Source organism: Balaenoptera musculus, chromosome 15 (assembly GCF_009873245.2).
Source record: "Balaenoptera musculus isolate JJ_BM4_2016_0621 chromosome 15, mBalMus1.pri.v3, whole genome shotgun sequence".
In the NCBI taxonomy this organism is placed as follows: Eukaryota; Metazoa; Chordata; class Mammalia; order Artiodactyla; family Balaenopteridae; genus Balaenoptera; species Balaenoptera musculus.
The window spans coordinates 48,457,702-48,476,091 of NC_045799.1; the positions used below are offsets into that span (position 1 = coordinate 48,457,702).

The 18,390-nt window shown below is 49.4% G+C and overlaps 1 protein-coding gene across 1 annotated transcript in view; it reads right to left on the reverse strand.

The window, feature by feature from the left end:
* Positions 1-2,571: 2,571 nt before the first annotated feature.
* Positions 2,572-18,390, reverse strand: part of BANF2 (BANF family member 2) — a 32,819-nt gene continuing 17,000 nt past the window's right edge. The window contains exons 2-3 of the mRNA XM_036824234.1: positions 10,862-10,990; positions 2,572-2,763 (exon numbers count right to left, since the gene is read on the reverse strand). Coding sequence (XP_036680129.1) covers positions 2,617-2,763; positions 10,862-10,987 — 273 coding nt within the window. The 5' untranslated portion in view covers positions 10,988-10,990 and the 3' untranslated portion in view covers positions 2,572-2,616. The remainder of the gene's footprint in view (positions 2,764-10,861; positions 10,991-18,390) is intronic.

Genomic DNA, 18,390 nt, shown 5'->3' on the forward strand with positions numbered 1-18,390 from the left:
ACAGAGAAGGTGTGACGGACACCCCAGGGTGGGGCGAATTAACACGTGTCTACACTGACTCCTGAGTCCCCAGCAGGGTTGAGGTCAGCTGCCCACAGTGATAAAGCGTGACCCGCACCTGACACAGAGACCCCTTTACTGGCTGTTTGCCCCCTGGCCACACCCCCTACCCCCACCTGCACCTCCCCCACCACCTCTGGGCTGTTCTGCCCTCCCCTCTCCTATCACTTCTGGGCTGTAAGCTCCTTGAAACCACAGAAACTCATATTTATTTCCCTTGCTTTTCCCACAGTGTCTAACCATGCTCAGAACCTTAGACACTCCATAAATACTCATTGAAATCATGTATTGAGTCATGGATGCCCCCAGACTACAGATATTGGGCCAAGAGTCAGTGTCGACCCCTCTTCCTCACAGACGTTTCAGCTCCTGAGCTCTCCTGATGACATATACTGGGCATGTACCATGAGAGAGAAATCAACCTTGGTTGGCTAAATCACTGAGATTTGGGGGTTTGTTTGTTATAGCAGCATCCTGTGGCCTATTCTGACTGATACAGTGATCCAACTCGACAAACAAACAGGTGTATCAAAATAAAGAATTCAGGAATGACAAAGCTATGATTTTTAAAATAATGATACAAAGATTAATGATAAGCTCTTAAATATACAACTGAAACTAAGTAACTGCAGGGGGTATGCTTATGGAAGAATGCATATGCTATCTAAACCTTCACAAATTAAAAGTAACAATAAAACCAACTAAAAAATGAGAGGGAAGAAGTAAAAGTGTTCATTTCTTTTTTACTTTTATTTCTTTCTTTGGTAGGAGTTTATACCATCTAATATTGAAAAACAAAGTTTAAAATAAGCCTAATGATACTAACTTCTCTCTTACTGTTTTCTCCACATTATTCTTTAAACTCAGAAGAAATTGATTTAGAAATTACTATATCTAGTGATGAAGAAAAAAATTCACTGAAGTTCAGCAATTCTTTCAGTTCAGTTCCACTTTTTTTCTTCTGTTAAAATAAAATTAAATCTTAACACTGTTGTCTTAGGTTAGGTTCTTCTGGAAGCAGACTCTAAAATTTGAGTATTTCATTGTGTATAGAGGGTGGTCCCAGGAAGCCCTGGTAGGGGAGTGGGAAATCAAGGCAGGGAGGGGAAGGAAGCAAGGCCGGGTGTTAAAGAGCAGGGGCCACTCTTTATGGGGAGCTCGGCTTAGCCCCAGTGGAGAGCTGGGGAAAACTGCCTCAGAGCTGTCCCACCCACAGGGAGAGGACCTGGGGCATTTGGCCATCAACCTCCACCCATGATTAATGGCTCCCCTGGGTGTTAACTCCCAGGCACTTCTTCCCTGCCCTGTGCATGGGCTGACCCCACTCCTGCAGCCAGAGAACCCCTCAAGCTGAGGGGATCCAGGTGCTTTTGAGGGAAGTAACAGACTCTCCTAGAACAGTGAATGCCACCAGGATATGGGCTGGACACCGACAACACCTGTTACATTTCTTAAGTTTAAGAAGCCTGTATCATGGATTCATCCCGACTGAATTATACCAAGTGAAAGAAGACAATGTACCTCAAAGAGCTACATGCTGTGTGATTCCATTTATACAGTTTTCTGGACAAGTCCAAAGTCTAAGGACAGAAAACAGACCCTTGGTTGCCAAGGGCTGGGGAGGAGTGAGGGATGACTACAGGGAGGCTCCAGGGAACTCGCTGGGGTGACGCAGATGCTGTTTATCTCCATGATGGTGGCGGTTACAGGACAATGCATTTGTCAAAGTTCATAGAACTATGCACCTCAAAAGGGCAAGTTTTACCATATGTAAATTATACCTCAAAAATCTGTCTGTGATGCTCTTAAAAATGTTTGCATACTATTTGCTATTTCAAGAAAGTTTAATTCTCCCTTGAGGGTGTAGGCACTTGGTTCTAAAACTAGAACAAGGCAGAAGTGATGTTGTGTGAATCAGAGTCTAGGTCATGAAAGACTGCAGCTTCCTGCTCTCTTATTCCCTCCTGGGTCACCCGGTCTGGGGGAAGCTAGATGCCAGGTCATCACAGCCCGAGGGAGGCCCACTCGGAGACCAGCTGTGGCCTCGGGCCACCAGCCACGTGAGGAGCCTTCTTGGAAGTGGGTCCCCTAGTCCCTACCAACCTGCTCCCCGGCCCACAGTTTGTAACCTCACAGGGGACCCTGAGACAGACCCACCCAGCTAAGCATCTCTCAGTTCCTGACCCTCAGAAACTGAGCGAGACAAAATGATTGTGTGCGTGAAGCGGCTACGTTTTGGGTTCATTTGTTATGCAGCAATAGATAACTGCTATGCTGACTTAAAATTTAATTCCTATTTTTAAATAAAATTATCCATTCCTTTAGATAAATTTATGCTAAGAGACAGTTGGCATGATATTGGTGAATAAGGTGAATGATGGCCGTTTCTGGGTGGTAGAATCTGGGGGTCATTTTTCTTGTGTTTGTCCTTCTTTACATTCTTGAACTACTTTTTATAACAAGTGTGTGTCAATAAAGTGGAAAAGAAAAATAACGACTTGGAGCCCAGAGTCAGTGCAGAGGTATCATTTCCTAGTGGCAGTGCCGGGGGAGGGTCTATAGGAAGCAGGAGCACCACTCCTTCAGGCAGTTCGAGCTCTCCCAGGCCTCACACTCGGTGGCACCGCAGCAGCAAATGAGCCACTTCTGAAACTCGGCTTCGTTCTTGTGCATCAGAAGGAACTGTCCCAACAGGGTGTAGGCCTGCATGGAGGAACACGGGAAACGTACTCAGCTGTGCTCTTCCTCCCCTGGCAAATCAAAGGAGGGGGCACAGGTCAGATTCAAGGGAGAAGGGCTATCCCTGAAACCCTGACCCTGGCGAAGAGGATTCGGACACTGGCCTGGGTGAGATGTGAGGTCAAGTTAAATGTCCATCTCTACAGGTGGCTTTGGGGGGCTGTCTAGCCTGGAAGGAACCTGAACATGTCCTTGAGATCTTGTTAAAAAGGCAGGATCTGACTCAGTAAGTCTGGGGTGAGGCCTGAGACTCTGCATTTCTAATGCTGGTCCCGGAACAATGTTTTGAGTAGCAAGAGCCTCGTGTACCTCTGATGCTCCCTTCAGGCCTTGGATCTAATATTTCTCTCTTTGAAACACACACAGGAATTAGAGGTGCTCCCCACCCTGCCACTTTCTCAATGGTTCAAGCACAGGGTTTCTAACCCTTGACACTGTTGCATTTGGGATAATTCTGTGTTCAGGTGCACTGCTGGAAGTTTAGCAGCGTCCCTGGCCTGTTCCCACTAGATGCCAGCAGTACACCCCCTACCTTGAATTGTGACAATCATGACCATCTCCAGACATTGCCAGGCGTCCCCCAGGGGCCAGAATCTCCCTCAACTGAGAACCACTGCACCTGGGACTGGCAGGTGAAGGGCACCTTAGCATCAGTTTGTTTTTGCAAACCCGCCGCGTGACTCCAGGCAACTCACTTAACCCGAAGTGAGAACCTGCAGAGCCTGGGGTTCAGTTTCTGCATCTTCCGAAGGCCCTTCATCTGCCCCGCCCCACCCTGCAAATTGGATTAAGTGAATTCAGTGTGAGACCAGTGGAGAAATGCAAATTCCTTTTTGGTCCTGGAAGACCTGCAGCCCTGTGGGAGGAGCAGACAAGGTATCAAGCACGCTGAACCTTGCCCCTTTTCCCCTTCTGAAGGGTCTCTCTGGATGAAAAACACATGTAAAGATTAAGTGCCCCACAAGTCAAAGTTGTACAGTGTTCTCTGGTTTTCTGAGTCCTGGTCCCACAGCTTTTCATTCCTCTCGTGCTGTTTCATCACTGATAGTCATGAGGGGCAAGGGCCACAAGGAGAGAGAGACATCCAAGGCCACAGACTGGCCGGGACATGAACGGGGAAGGCCACGTTCAGTGCCCGGCTCTCCGGCCCTGGAATGAATGGGAACCAGTGTCCAGGCCTTGAGTCCTGGGCCCCCTCCAGGAAAACCCACTGGCGTCTATGTATTTCACTTACATAAAACCAAGCAAACTTCATCTTAACCAAAATGAACGCATTTTTTAAAAGACAAATTAAATAAAAGCTGAATTCCAGTCATAAAATATACCCAAGCATTGGAGTTTGGGGTTTTAAAAAAATTTTTAGGCCAGATCCTGTTGTTGAAAAGAGACAAAAGCTAGGATTTCATGGTCATTTTAAATTGCTACTTTAATCATCTTTTTGAAAAAGCGGTGTAATTGATTAGAATGATCTCATTTTACTTTGTCAGCATCCTCGTCTTTTCAGGGGTGATTTTACTGTGTGTGTTTTTTTAAAATTAATTAATTTATTAATTTATTTATTTTTGGCTGCGCTGGGTCTTCGTTGCTGCACGCGGGCTTTCTCTAGTTGTAGCGAGTCGGGGCTACTCTTCGTTGCAGTGTGCGGGCTTCTCATTGCAGTGGCTTTTCTTGTTGTGGAGCATGGGCTGTAGGCGCGCAAGCTTCAGTAGTTGTGGAATGTGGGCCCAGTAGTTGTGGCTCGCGGGGTCTAGAGTGCCGGCTCAGTAGTTGTGGCATATGGGCGCATTTGCTCCGCGACATGTGGGATCATCCCGGACCAGGGCTCGAACCCGTCTCCCCTGCATTGGCAGGCAGATTCTTAACCACTGCGCCATCGGGGAAGTCCCTGAGATGTTTTTTAATTCAACGTTTTAAAAAATGAACATTTACTGAATGTTGATTGAGCCCGTTGCTGCAGTAGGTATGGGAGGTGCAGAGCTTTGTCCCAGGAGAGAGAACATCGATGATAGTGGTAGTAAGTGACGCTTTTGAGCACCGTGGGCAGGCTCAGACCCCTGATATGTTTTTCTGCTTCGGATCCTGACATGCGCCCCGTCCATTCTCCAGATGGGTCACTGAGAACCCTGGAGGTAAGACGCCTGTCTTCGGCCCCATTCCAGCACACCCCACCCATCCGCGGCCTGGCCTGGCACCTCCGCCATTCTGAGGTCTGGCATCGGCTGCTCTGGTAACCAGAGCTTCCATGTCCCTCCACGCAGCCAGGATGCCAGGGACCTCGTGGCTCGCAGGACCAGAGGCAAACTTTCCAGGAAAGCCACAGGCAAGAGGGCCTCCAGACCCAAGTGGCAACTTGATGCTCCCGTCTGCCCTTTCTCTTGGGAAGTCGGGCCTGCTTCTCCCTGCTCCCCAGGGAAGCAGGAGTCGTAGGCTCCCATCATGGCCCTGATGGAAGGAAGCCCCCTGGGTTTCTCTGCGGGCTCTAGAGAGCGAGCCCCTAACCAGGAGGAAGAGGAGCCACCCTCTGCCTCCTTGGGCCAAAGCTCACAAAAACCTGGCTGCAGGGAGAGTGACGCAGATACCCTGACAGACGGTCCCCACCTCCCGCCACCCTGGCCAGGGACGTTCATTCCTTCCCGAGGCAGCCTTTGCCCGTGTGGCAGGATGGCAGCTCGAGGGAAGACTACCGTCAACTCCACATCCCAGTCGTGAGCAGGTCTGGACCAGCCTCCGGTGTGCCGTGCCTGTTCCTTGCAAAACAGTAGCAATATTTGAGTCCGGGGTCCCTGGTGAGTGACAAATGCCGTCACACAGGCCCTGCGCTCAGAGCCCCACTTGGTTTGCTGCTATGCTGCCACCATCTTGAAATTCCTGATGAATTTCAACAAGGGGCCGCCCATCTTCATCTTGCACTGGGCCCGCAGATTAGGTCCTGGTCCACGCTCATTAAAAATTTCAGGGACTTTCCTGGCGGTCCAGTGGTTAAGACTTCGTGCTTCCACTGCAGGCAGCGCAGGTTCGATGCCTGGTCAGGGAACTAAGATCCCCCATGGCGCGTGGAGCGGCCAAAAAAAAAAATTTCCACCTCCATTATGACACCCGGCCTTTCAAACAGAGACACGTAGTCTCGGCCCCTCACTGTCAAGCTTACACCCTGCCAGTTCCCATCCCCTCAGCGCCCGTGGTGAATGGACTTTACAGCACCACCAGGCTTCGTTGTGTGATGAACAACTTTCTTTTTCTCTAACTGGACGTTGGCTCTTCAGCCTTCAGGGCCACTGAGTGCCAAAGACAACCTCGCAAATCCAGCCTCTGTCAGTCTTTCCAGTGTAAAACTCCTCGTCTGAAGCGTGAATGTTCAATCCACTGTGCTTTCTTCCTCCTGCCTGTCTCCCTAGGACACACTTACACTAAGACATTGTTTAACTGAAACTCAAATTTAATTTGAGCGTGCTGTATTTTACCTGGCAACCCTGCATAGGGTAACCCCAAGCTTCTGTGACTGACTCCTTGTAGGGTCCGGGCATCAGGCAGGGCTGGGGGGTGGGGTCCGTTGCCCTACTGCCCACCCCAGAGCCTGTCTGCCAGATTCAGATTTTGTCTCTCTAACCTTGAGTGACTTTGAGTGATGCACTTGGCTGCTTTGTGCCTGTTTTCTCATCGGTAAAATAGAGACGAAATAGTATACTTTATGGGATGTTTTGGTAATTAAATGAAATAAGTATATGTAAAGCACTCAGATCAGTGCCTGACATGGAGCAAACGTCAGGTGCTGGTTCTATTAGGTGAGAAAGGCTCGGGGAGCAGGTGGGCATCCAGAACATTTGCTGCTCCCTCATCTTCCAAGTAACTTTCAGAAGGAAGATTTAGGCTCATGGTTATGACTTTGTAGGGTCTTCAAAGAGTACTGAGCCAAACCAGATTCTGTGGGATGTGAAACTTACTTCCACGCTGTTGGAGTAACCCCACAGGGCACTGCCCATGACTCTGAATTTACTGAGCACCTGGAAATTCACCCCCTTCCCGTTGGGTTTTCATAGGGAGAGGAGGAGTACAAGAAACCCAGAACAATCCTTTCTTCAGAGAAGATACGGGAGGACACCAAAGGGAGCTGTGCCTCTAACAGAACGCGTGGAAAAAACAATCAATAGTTTGGATGTGACAGCAAGGGGTCCACTGGGTACTCAGTGTTTAGAAACAGCAGCCTGTCCGGCCAGAGTGGGTGGGCGGAAGGAGGGCTTGCTTCTGGAGGGGGTGGGCCATGAGTGGGCCCATGAAGGAGACAAAAGTTCATTTTAAGAGGGGCCTTGGGTCCGCGGGAGGGTGGTCCCCATGTGTTTGTGGTTCATGAACAGTCTGGTGGAGCATGGGGGTGAGGGTGGAGGGACAGAAGAATATAAGGCGGAGCTAGACCCGGCGCAGACACCTTGAGCATCTTGAGCACGATGTATTTTCCCTCTTCTGGTCATTCCTTTCACCTTTGCAGCCCTTTCACCGTTAAATCTAGACCAACGTTGTCCAGTAGAAATCTAATGTGGGCCAGCACACGTGTAATTTTTAATTTTCTAGAAGCCACAGCAAAAGGGGGAAAGAACAGGTGAAATGAATTCTAATAATTTTTATTTTTTTCCCATATATCTAAATTATTATCATTTCAACATGTAATCAATTAAAAAATTATTGATGAGATGCTTTCCATTTTTTTGTTTGTTTGGCACTGAGTCTTCAACGCGGCCGTGTGTATTTTATATTTATATCACAACTCAATTCAGATGGTACTCAACAGGTACAAGTGGCCCATGGCCGCCTTGCTGGACGGCCAAGATGTAGATCGTCAGGCCGAAGCTGTCAGCCCCAGGGAAGGGCAGGCACGAAAAAACCCAGAGAAAACGCAGCCACATTTTTGACTTTTGAGACTTGGGTGAATCCATAGTTTGGAAAGTCGGGACTGCAACTGAGCCAGAGAACTGTTCAAGCCACAGACAAAGTTCTGGGAAACTGTAGAGAGATATAGGGGCAACCCCGCCAAGCACTTCATGCCTCTGTAGAAGAAGAAATGAAAGTTTGACTTGTGTGGGGCAGGCATCAAGGAGAAATTACTCGATTTAGAGGCTGGTGGGAGCTTGAGAAGGTGCCTCCATGCCTGCCCCTGTCCAGGTCCACAGCCCTAGAGGGACGATCGACCCCCCCAGATGCACACTGGGCTCCCAGGGTGGGGCTGGTGTCCCATCTCCTTGGGTTCCAGCATCCGGTGTCTCGGGAGCGGTGAGTGAGGGGCCCAGGCAGGCAGGGCTGAGGGCAGGCAGGGCTGAGGGCAGCCTCACACGTCTGCATCCCAGCAGGTCCTCCGAAAGTCCCAGGACCCATGGGACAGGCCAAGGAAGCCACCATGAGCAGGGGTGGAGCCTGAGGGGATCTCTGCTCACAGCCAAGAAACCCCAGGGACCCCCAGCCTGGGGAGGGGCCTGCCATGCCCAGGCCTCCTGCAGGCAGGGCGTGAAAACCCAGGAGCTCAGAGGATTGTGGGGCAGAGAAGCGATCTGTAGGACATCACCATGGTGGATACCTGTCATCACTCGTTTGTCCAAACCCACAGGATGCGCTACACCAAGCGTGAGCCCTAATGTCAACTTTGCGCCTCGGGGAGATAACGTGTCAGTGTAGGTTCTCCCGTAAGAAACCTACCACTCCGGTGGGGATGCCGATAATGCGGAGGCTGTGTATGGGGGCAGGGGTATACGGAACCTCTCAGCACTTTCTTCTCAGTTTTGCTGTAAACCCAAAACTGCTCTAAAAAATAAAGCCTATGGACAGCACTACAGGAACCTGTGTTTCTTTTGCTACATCTGAGCCGGCCGCCCTGTCGGGATCTGCCTGCCTCTTACTGCTGGCCCCGCCCACAGCCCCGGCCCCCCCAGAAGCACCTGCTCATCTTGTAGGTTGCGACACTGGGGTCTCCTCCTGAATCCTTTTATAGGCCCAGCCAGGCTCCAGCACTCGATTCAGGGTCTCATCACCAAATCTCAGTGTAAGCCCCCTCCCTGCCAGGGTGACCTCCTGGTCCTGATCTTCTTGCCTGGTTTGTGACCATATGATCTATGGCCGTTCTTGTCCTCACTCAGGACCTTGATCAAGTCACTCACTTTCCAGAGCCTCTGTCTCCTCGTTTGTAAAGTGGAGACAGCGACCTCTCATCTCATTCACAGGTGGGTGAGGGGCTCAAAGCAAAGGAAAAGGTGAACCCCTGGCATCAGTGCCTGGAATTAGTGGCCCTTGGAATGAGTGGCCCTTGGAATGAGTAGAGCCTAAAAGGGGAGGGCTGGTCACAGCTAGCCAGGAGGTGGGAAACACAGAGGAGCAGATCTCCAGGGACCTGGCCAGTTCCTCCTTCCCTATAGCCCTGACTCTGTGTAGCAAGTTCTCGGATGCCTGAAAACTTCCCATTATTCATTCATTCCTTTATCTTTAATATGCCTCTCATCCTACCTATAGTCACTTGAAACAAGTTGGAAAAAGCAAAACTATAGGGACAAAAAACAAATCAGTAGTTGCCAGGGGCTGAAGGTGGGAAATGTGAAGGGTAAAGGGAACATGTTGGCATAATGGGGTTGTTCTAGGCCGCGATTGTGGTAGTGGCTACCTGACTACATGCATTTGTCAAAACTTGCAGAACTGTGTACTAAAAAAGGTGAAATTTACCGTATGTAAATTAAAATATTTTTTGAACGATGAGTATGGCTGAACAACAACAAAACCTCACAACTATGGAGACATTAAACCAATGGTGGTAGAAGCCAGAATGGCGGTGACTTCTGGGAGTGGGGGGTGGAGTTGACTGGCAAGAGACACAGGGGAACCTTCTGGAATTCTCGAGGATCCTGATCACCGGACCCGGGTGGTGGATCTATGCATGTATATCTATGTAAAAACTCACTGAGCTGAACCTATCACATCAGTGTGGATATGTTATACCACAATAGAAAAGTAAAAGGGACGATCATTTCTTCTAAAAAATAATTTTTAATTTAAAATGTCTTCCCTAATCAGGCTTGCCTGCTTTACTCTCTGCTTGGGAATGGTCCTCTCTGCTTTATCTGGGAGGAAAGAAGCAAATCTATCTCAATCCGTCTTCCTGACAATCCCACCTATTGGGTATTAGATTGTGGTAGATTCGGGTGATATTCAGAATGTTTAACAAGTGGCGCAGGGCAGCGTGTCAATCAGAAAACCACAGACCCAGTCGTCCAGCTGCCCTCTGGACTCGGCCGTGCGCTGGGCCGGTGCAAACCAATCTCACCGTCAGCTGCGCACTCAGCGGTTCCCCGCCTCCCTGGGCGTCTCTGCAGCCTCTTCCCGCCCAGGGGTGAGGGCTGACTCTAAAGCCGAAGGGAACGAGCAGCAGTACCTCTGCTGGTGGTGCCTCTCTCGACCGAGTGTGCAATGCTCCTGTGAATTCCCACCCGCTCACTTTCTCTGGGTTCTCTTTGGGAATATCCCCCATCCTCTCCTAAGGTTCGTGCAGCCTTATATAATATAGCACCATAGAAACAGTTGCATAGAAGAGAACGTTCCGATTCCATTGGCCATCACTGAGGCTGTTCTCGGACTGCTAGTGACATCTTAGAATAACTCACTTCCTCGTACTCTGGTGTAGACACCAGGCTGCTATGACTCCACCTGCCAGGGCCTGATAGGACAAGAGACCCCCAAGTCTCTTCATGGGGGTGGGGAGTGCACCCAAATCATCCATCCTGACAGCTCGGCCCCAGACTTCGGCGGCCGGCTCACTTCTGTCTACCCCTGGGTGTTTGAACACCAAGTGAATCATGCACAGCCCAGCTGCCCTGAGCCACAGTGATTCGATTTGCCCATTATCTGTGGACCCTGGCGGCTGCCCAAGCATGCGGGGTCAGTAGCCTCTGGCCAAGCATGTGGCGCCCGGCCAAGTGGCAGCTTTGCTCTCTGACAGCCACTGGCAGGGACACGTGGCACCGGCTGCCATCTGGCAGGATTAGGGGAATACAGGTTGAAAGAGAAGTCGGAGAAACAAGAAAAGAGGAATTACCTTGTTGAAACCTTTGGTGCACAGATTGATTGCAAGCTCACGGCTGACCCCGTCTACCCAGGCAACATCCTTTTCTCCAATGGGTTCAGAGAGGAAGGCTCTCAGCCTGGGAGACATGTGGTCCATGTTCTGCAACAGCCATGGGGAGGGAGACGGTTAGGAAGCTGGGGAACTCCCTCGGCCTTCTGGGGGTGGGGGGCTGGGGCCAACAGACGGCGAGTATTCTCCCACCACCCAACATTTATTGGGGACTTTTAGATACCAGGTGCAACGCCCTGCTCTGAAAGCTATACATACGCATCCCCACCTGCACGGGTTAGGTGGGGACGTTAGTGATGGTCTCAGATAAGCCCAATAAATCCCCATGAAAAGGGTGGGATTGATGCTAAGAGCTCTGATGGGTTCCTTGCCAACCTTCCCACCCTAAATGCTTAAAGAAACAGCCTGCTTCTCTTAGCCAGTGAACCTACCTTCGCCAACATTTTTTTCATATTTTTATTTTAGCTTTTATCTCATTCTGTAATAGCTGGTTGTTTGGTTGCAGGAACAGAAAACTCTAACTGGCTCAAATATTAAAGAAGACATGATATAAGTCAGAAGCCCAAGAGTGAGGGTGAGTCTGGTACCATCAGGGTTGCAGATCCTTTTCTCTGATTCTTTCAGCTTTTCTTCCCTGTGTTGGTTTCGGTTGGGGTTGGTTCCCCTCATGGTGATGAAATGGCTGCTCCAGCACTCATGCCCCCCCCAACATCTCAACCCCAAAAGAAGAAGTTTCTAAAGAGAGAGAAACTGTTTCTGGGGAGTTCCAAGCAGAGCCTCATCCGGCCGTATGTCCAGTCCTGGATCTGGGAGTGGAGTCCGCTTTCTCTAAGCTGTACAAGCTGTGAGTTCAAGTACAGTTGCCTGCACAAAATCAGGATGATTATCCAGAGAAGGGCAGGTGGGTGTGAAGGCAGTAACCATAACGTCCCACTATGGTCCACCCCTTTGATGAACTAACATTGGTACACTCTCCTTCCCTTATGTAACCATCAAAAATACCCACGCTTGGCTGAAATAGACTCACCCCTCCCCTAAAGGGTGGAGCTCTATGATTCATCCAGTTGCTGGATTCAAACTCAAGTTCATATTTTCTCTGAGATGCATCATACTCCCCATCATGTCTGGAAGTAGCTACTCAAGGGATGGTAACCTATGAACTAAATTCTGAAGTTCATCATCATCAACATAGCCAGCAACGATGGGACAAACCAGGATAGCTGCAGTAAGAATTTCCAGAAGGGGAATTCTCCATTTGGAGAAGGAGAAGGTGGGAAACACACTCAGTTGCCATTGGTCGATAGCACATACGGTATTGAGGAAATATTGAGGATTCCTTGCCCTTGTGGTAAAGCCAGCTCCTCCAGCAGACAAGATGGTGGTCCCCAGTTCTGGGTTTGGGTGGGTCCCCATCCACTGCCTTGTTAACATCTGAGGGGCTTGGTGTTGATGCCTCCCAAGGAGAGTCACTGTTGTAGCACCCCACTTCTTGTGGGCACAAGCTCAGGGATCTCCCTGAGGGATGGGCAATCTCAGGCCACTACTTGGCCAGTTTCCTTGGCATCTCAGCCCCCTTCAGAATTTACTGGGTTTCTTCTGTTCAAGTCCATGGGCTGGTGGTTGAGTGGAGATCTTCACAGGTCTGTATCCTTGATCTGTGCCCTGCCTGCTGCCCTGCTCCTCAGACTGGGGACATCTAACTACATCTCCGAGGTGGGGAGGTGCCCCAGATCTGCTCCTTGCCCCACTGCATCCCAGCTGCATCTTCACAGCAAGGCAATTGTCCCCTTTATCAAGCGTGACATCCTTCAGACAAGAGGCTCGGGAGACACCTGGGAACTGGGGCAGTGTTCTTCCGGGGCCCTAATCCTTTCTCTTGTTAAGTCATCTGACTGGTTGCCTGCGTTCTAAATTCAGCCAGAAAAGTCAGCTTTTCCAACCCAGCAGGACTTGCTCAAGCCACAGGCAGAAACGCCCTCTCTTAGCAAAGCTGTATTTTCACCCCTCTCACCCCGCCAATGGGCCACCTTCCCCCTGGATGTGAGTCTCCTAGGGCCTTAATGAGGATGCAGAGGTACCCAGCGTCCTGAATATCCTGTCGATCTCCAGATGTCGAGTCTCCATACACATGAGGCCTGTGTCCCCGGGTGAAGCGGGCCTACCAGAACCAGCCATTTCCCTACACGAGGGTCACTGTCCTCTTCGTTTGTGTGAAGACACCCTCACTCCTCTCTGCCTGGATGCGTCCTCTCAGCCAGTCCCCACTGGAGGTTTGCTCCCTAGTTTATGATGCAAGCAACAGAAAATCCAGTTCCAGCTGGCTTGCACTTAACGGAGGTTTACTAGCATGTGCCACCTAAATGTCCCGAGGTGGGTCACATGTGGTCTGATCAAGGCTCCCGCTTGATTTCCCTGTGACTCTCGACTCTGCCTCCCTTGGTTCATCGGCTCAGCCCTCAGCTCCACTCCTATTTGGAAATAATCGGGCTGCAGCCGGGCCTGCAAGCCACGCCCCCTCCCCCAAAGGAAAACACTGCTTTTCCCCCAGAAGCTGTGAATGTGTGCCTTCTCCAGTCAAATCATCGTACGTCAGGCCTAAGACATTGACTACGGCCTGATACATGTGTCTTCCCTCTGGTTCAGAAAGCAGGTTAGTGACCTGCAAAGCACACAGGCTGCAGGGGCGGGGATGGGACACAAAATCAGGGTAGTCGCCGTGTTCCTGGGGGCACTTACCTGGGGAAATGGCCACCATACGGGCTGAGGGTAGGAGAGAAACCCAGCACCCTCCACATACTCCCCAGTAGGCTGTGAGGCCCCCAAGGGCCTCAGCACCTCCCAAACGGCCTTTGCTCCGCACCCAGCCCCAGTGCTGAGTACTGCACTGGCACACGGGAAACACTTGACCTCTACCACAGAAGCATCTGTGGCTTTCACAGCACTGGTCCCCCAGCCCGTCCCCATGCTCCCATCTCTCCTCCAGACCTTCCTGTAAAGCCCAGCTCCCCTTGTAAGCCTTCCTGCCCCAGGGAACATTTTGGATGAAACTAAACTCTCCAAGGAGTGATGAATCCAAATGCACTGATTTTCAGGGCCAGGGGGCTCCTAAGGAAAGTGGTCTCGGTGTGTCGACTGATTCTTGTCTAGAAGCCCCCGACTCTGCGAGTCTCAAATCCACGGATGTGTGAGCTGCGAATACAACATTACATGGAGGACACAGATCTCTCTCTTCAGCAGTTAAATATGAACATCTCTCAATCTGTGAAAACGCGATACCGCGTGAATCTGCAGCGCCCATCACCTCGTGGGACGGTGAGTCGGGGTTGGTGGCCCAGCTCAGGGCCTGGCGGTAAGAGATCAGGATTTCTGAGCGGGAGGAAAAGCCCGAGAGAGTGTTGGCCGGGTCACCAACTTTGCCCAGGGAAAATTCCACTCCCTATCCACACTGGCCATCTGTTAAGTTAAACATCTCTGCCTATTCAAAGAATAAATGGAAAGTACAACATTGTTATCAAAGCACCAGCAGCATCAAAGACAGCCAGTCATTAGCAACACCTGTGTGTTTGCTTTTCTCACACACCTGGATCCTTGAGACATTGTGGAGCATAGACGGCGATTTTTACCCTCCTCACAGACCACCGAGGAAAGGTCTTTGCACTCATTAGGGTGCCTTTGCAACAGTGGTCCTCAACTGGGGGCCACTTTTCACCCCCTCCAAACATGGGGCAATGCGTCTGGAGACACGATGTCACAGCTTGGGGGGGCGGGAGTGCCACTGGCGTCTGATGGGCAGAGGTCAGGGTTGCTGCCACGCATCCTGTAATGCACACAGCAGCCCTTCCACAACAAAGAATTATGCTGTCCCAAACATCCAGAGCGTCAAGGCTGAGGAACCCTGGGCTACAAGGAATGGGGAACCCTGGGCTACAAGGAATGGAGAACCCTGGCTCAAACTGTCTTAAACAATAAATACATTTCTAATCTCACATAATCAGAAATCCATTGGTGAGGTGGACCCAGGATTTTGTCAGTCAGTGGCTCCGTTTTTCAAGTACCAGTCTAGCTGCCCCCAAGGTCCCGAGATGCCTATAGAATTTGCTCGGGTCCCATCCTGACATGAGAACTTCGAAAGGAAGGAGAGGTCATTTCTGCTTTGGTGTTCCCAGAACCTCTACAGCAGAACTTCCCTTCCTTCTATTGGCCGAAACCAGGCCACATGCCCAGCCCGACACCAGTCATTGGCCGGGGGAGTAAGACCATGGGGTGGGGGGAGTGTATGAGGTCATCCTCCCGAGCACACGGCTACTTGGAGAATGCTGGGGTCTCCAGGAAGTAGGAAGGGAGGAGGTGGGTGCCGGGTGGACGAATAACCTTGTCTGCTCCATCTTCTAAACCCTGGACTAATATTCGGTCCATCGCAACTAGCACTTCTCAAAGACTAATGCACGCACCAACCACACGGGGGGTCTTGTTGAAAAATGCAGGTTCAGGGACTTCCCTGGTGGCGCAGTGGTTAAGAATCCGCCTGCCAAGGAACACGGGTTTGAGCCCTGGTCTGGGAAGATTCCACATGCCGCAGAGCAACTAAGCCCGTGCACCACAACTACTGAGCCTGCACTCTAGAGCCCGCGAGCCACAACTACTGAGCCCACGTGCCGCAAGTACTGAAGCCCGCGTGCCTAGAGGCCGTGCTCCGCAACGAGAGAAGCCCCCACTCGCGCAGCAACGAAGATTCAACATAGCAAAAAATAAATTTAAAAAAATAAATAAAATTCCCACCGTGATAGTGGAACTATCTTTCTAAAAAAAAAAAGAAAGAAAGAAAGAAAAAGAAAAATGCAGGTTCAGATGCAGCAGGTCTGGAGGGGACCTGAGACGCTGCATTTCTAAAGAGTTCCTGGAAGATGTTGACGCTCCCATCCTATGGATCGCACTTTGAGTAGCAAGGCATTACGTGATGCCACTTATTCTTTTCATGTTATTTTATATTTCATCGTGGTAAAATACATGTAGCATAAAATTTACCACCTTAACCATTTTTAAGTATTAACAGTAGTGTTAAGTATATTCACATTATTGTGCGACTGATCTCCAGAAGTCTCTCATCTTGCAAAACTGAAACTCTTAAACCCATTAAACAAGTCCCCATTCCACACCCCCACCCTGCTCCACCCTCAGCTCCTGGCAACCACCATTCTGCTTTCCGTCTCTATGAACGTGACTGCTCTAGGGACCTCATATAAGTGGAATCATACAGTATTTGGCCTTTTGCGACTGGCTTCTTTCACTTAGGGTAATGTCCTTCAGGTTCAACCATGCTGTATCATGTGTTAGAATTTCTTCCTTTTTAAGGAAGCTCACCTTGTACATATATATCACATCTTGTTTATCCATTCATCCATTGATGGGCACTTGGGTTGTTTCCACCTTTTGGCTATTGTGAATAATGCTGCTATGAATATGGGTGTACAGACATCTCTTTGAGACCATGCTTTTAGGTCTTTTGGGTACATACCCAGAAGTGGGATTGCTGGATCACATGGTAATTCTATGTCTACTCTCTTGAAGAACCGTCATACTGTGTCCCATAGTGGCTGTACCAATGCCACTTATTCTTAAACTTGACAGCACATTAGACTCACATCGGGAAATTTACAAATTACTGATGTTTAGGTCCCTCCTCCAGAGTTTGCTTTAATTAACGTGGAGTATGCCCTGAACACTGGAATTTTTAAAAACTCCCCAGGTGATTCCAATATGCTGCAAAGTTTGAGAACCATTGCTGCCGTGTCATTTGCTTCTTTCTCATAAAATTATGAGCTGGTTTTCTAGGATGATGGGGTTCCAGCTAAGCGGGACTTTACGGTGGAGTCTCCACCATCTGTGTTGCCAGATGGCATAAGCTCACCAACCCTCAGGCATTGTCTACACTCCCGCCCCGATCACCAGGCACATCATACCCTCATTAGACATCAACAGGAAGATTTAACTATGACCCTGACGGCTTTGAGGTCAGACAACTTCAGAGCAGGCAGACCTCAGTAACGACCTATCCCCCTGTTTTTAAAATTTAAAAAAAAGGGATCTTTACTTCAAAGGAAATTTTACCTGGAATCCCTTTATATAAAGTAGATCAAAGCAGAATTACTCTGTTGACTTGGGAACGAGGTGAGAACACCAACCCTTGCCCCAAACACGGAGCTGTCGGGTGGCCCCCGGTGCTTCCCCGGCCCCTCTCTGATCCAGCCTAACCCCTCATGTCACACATGAGAACACGGAAGCCCCAAAGTTTACGTGACCTGCTCAAGACCATGCAGCTAGCAAAGCACGGCTGGCTCTGCTTCCCAGAAGGGCACCCCCTTCTGAGTCAGTGGCATTTCCCAGTGGGGGGTGGCTTCAGGATGGGGGGCTGCAGTAGGGTCAGATTAAGCGCTTGCTCGAGGGCCATATGACAGAACGACTGCAAATGCTTTAACGTAGTGTCGTCCCGCCCAAGACTCCTGTGTTACAGGGTGTTCTTCTCAATTACATCGTTTTCAACCTCAAAGTAGTGTTTGGGGAAGACACATGGCAGGAAATGACCTCGGTCAAGTCTGGGTTTAGATGCTTAGAGGAGTCACCTGTTTAAATAAAGAATACAAGGCAAGGGAATTTGATCACGATTCTCAAAGGAATGACCTTCTAGTTGCAAATGTTTGAAGACATTTAAAGATCATTTAAAAAATCTACACAATCGGTCTTTGTGAGGAGGTGATCACAAATTTATCCGCCCCGTTAGATAAATGGGGTGGTGGGGGGGACTCTGATACCAGACAAATGGGTATGTGGGGCTTGGGATGCCGTTTCCAGCGGGGACATAATATGGGAATTCGAAAGGTGATGTCGCTCAACACCCATTAGCAGGAAGCAAAGTCATTATTCTCTGAAAACCGTGGGAGATGACACGAAATGTAACCCCAGTGAGGAAGACACCGAAGTGGACCGTACAGGAATATAATTAGAATACTATTGTTTTCCTGAAATGGAAATGGAAACGTGATATATTTCTAAATATACCATTTTATACAATATGTGACTTTAAATGTGTGTAATTAAATTATAAAATCAAATAGTATATGTAGACTATTTTATCTATATCCCTGAGAGTTTATATATTCAAAGAGCCAAAAAACAGTTTGAGCAAACGAAAGATTATCTTATTTTCGTGTTTGCTTTCTATTCAGGCATTTATGGTATTGCCTTCCCCAGGAAACTACGGTATATTTAATACTTAGACTTTGTGTTTTGCCCTCACCCTTTATTGGGGTAGTAATAGGGGGTACAGGGGAGCATTCTGCTGCTTACATCTTGTTCTATAAAATGTCCCACAAGATACATCTTTTGGAATTTAATGTGAAGAAAAAAGTATACCTTTCAAAATTGGCATATTTCTACCTTTATGACAGAAAGGACTTGCAAACATTCTATTTCCCTTTTTACTAGGAATCTTT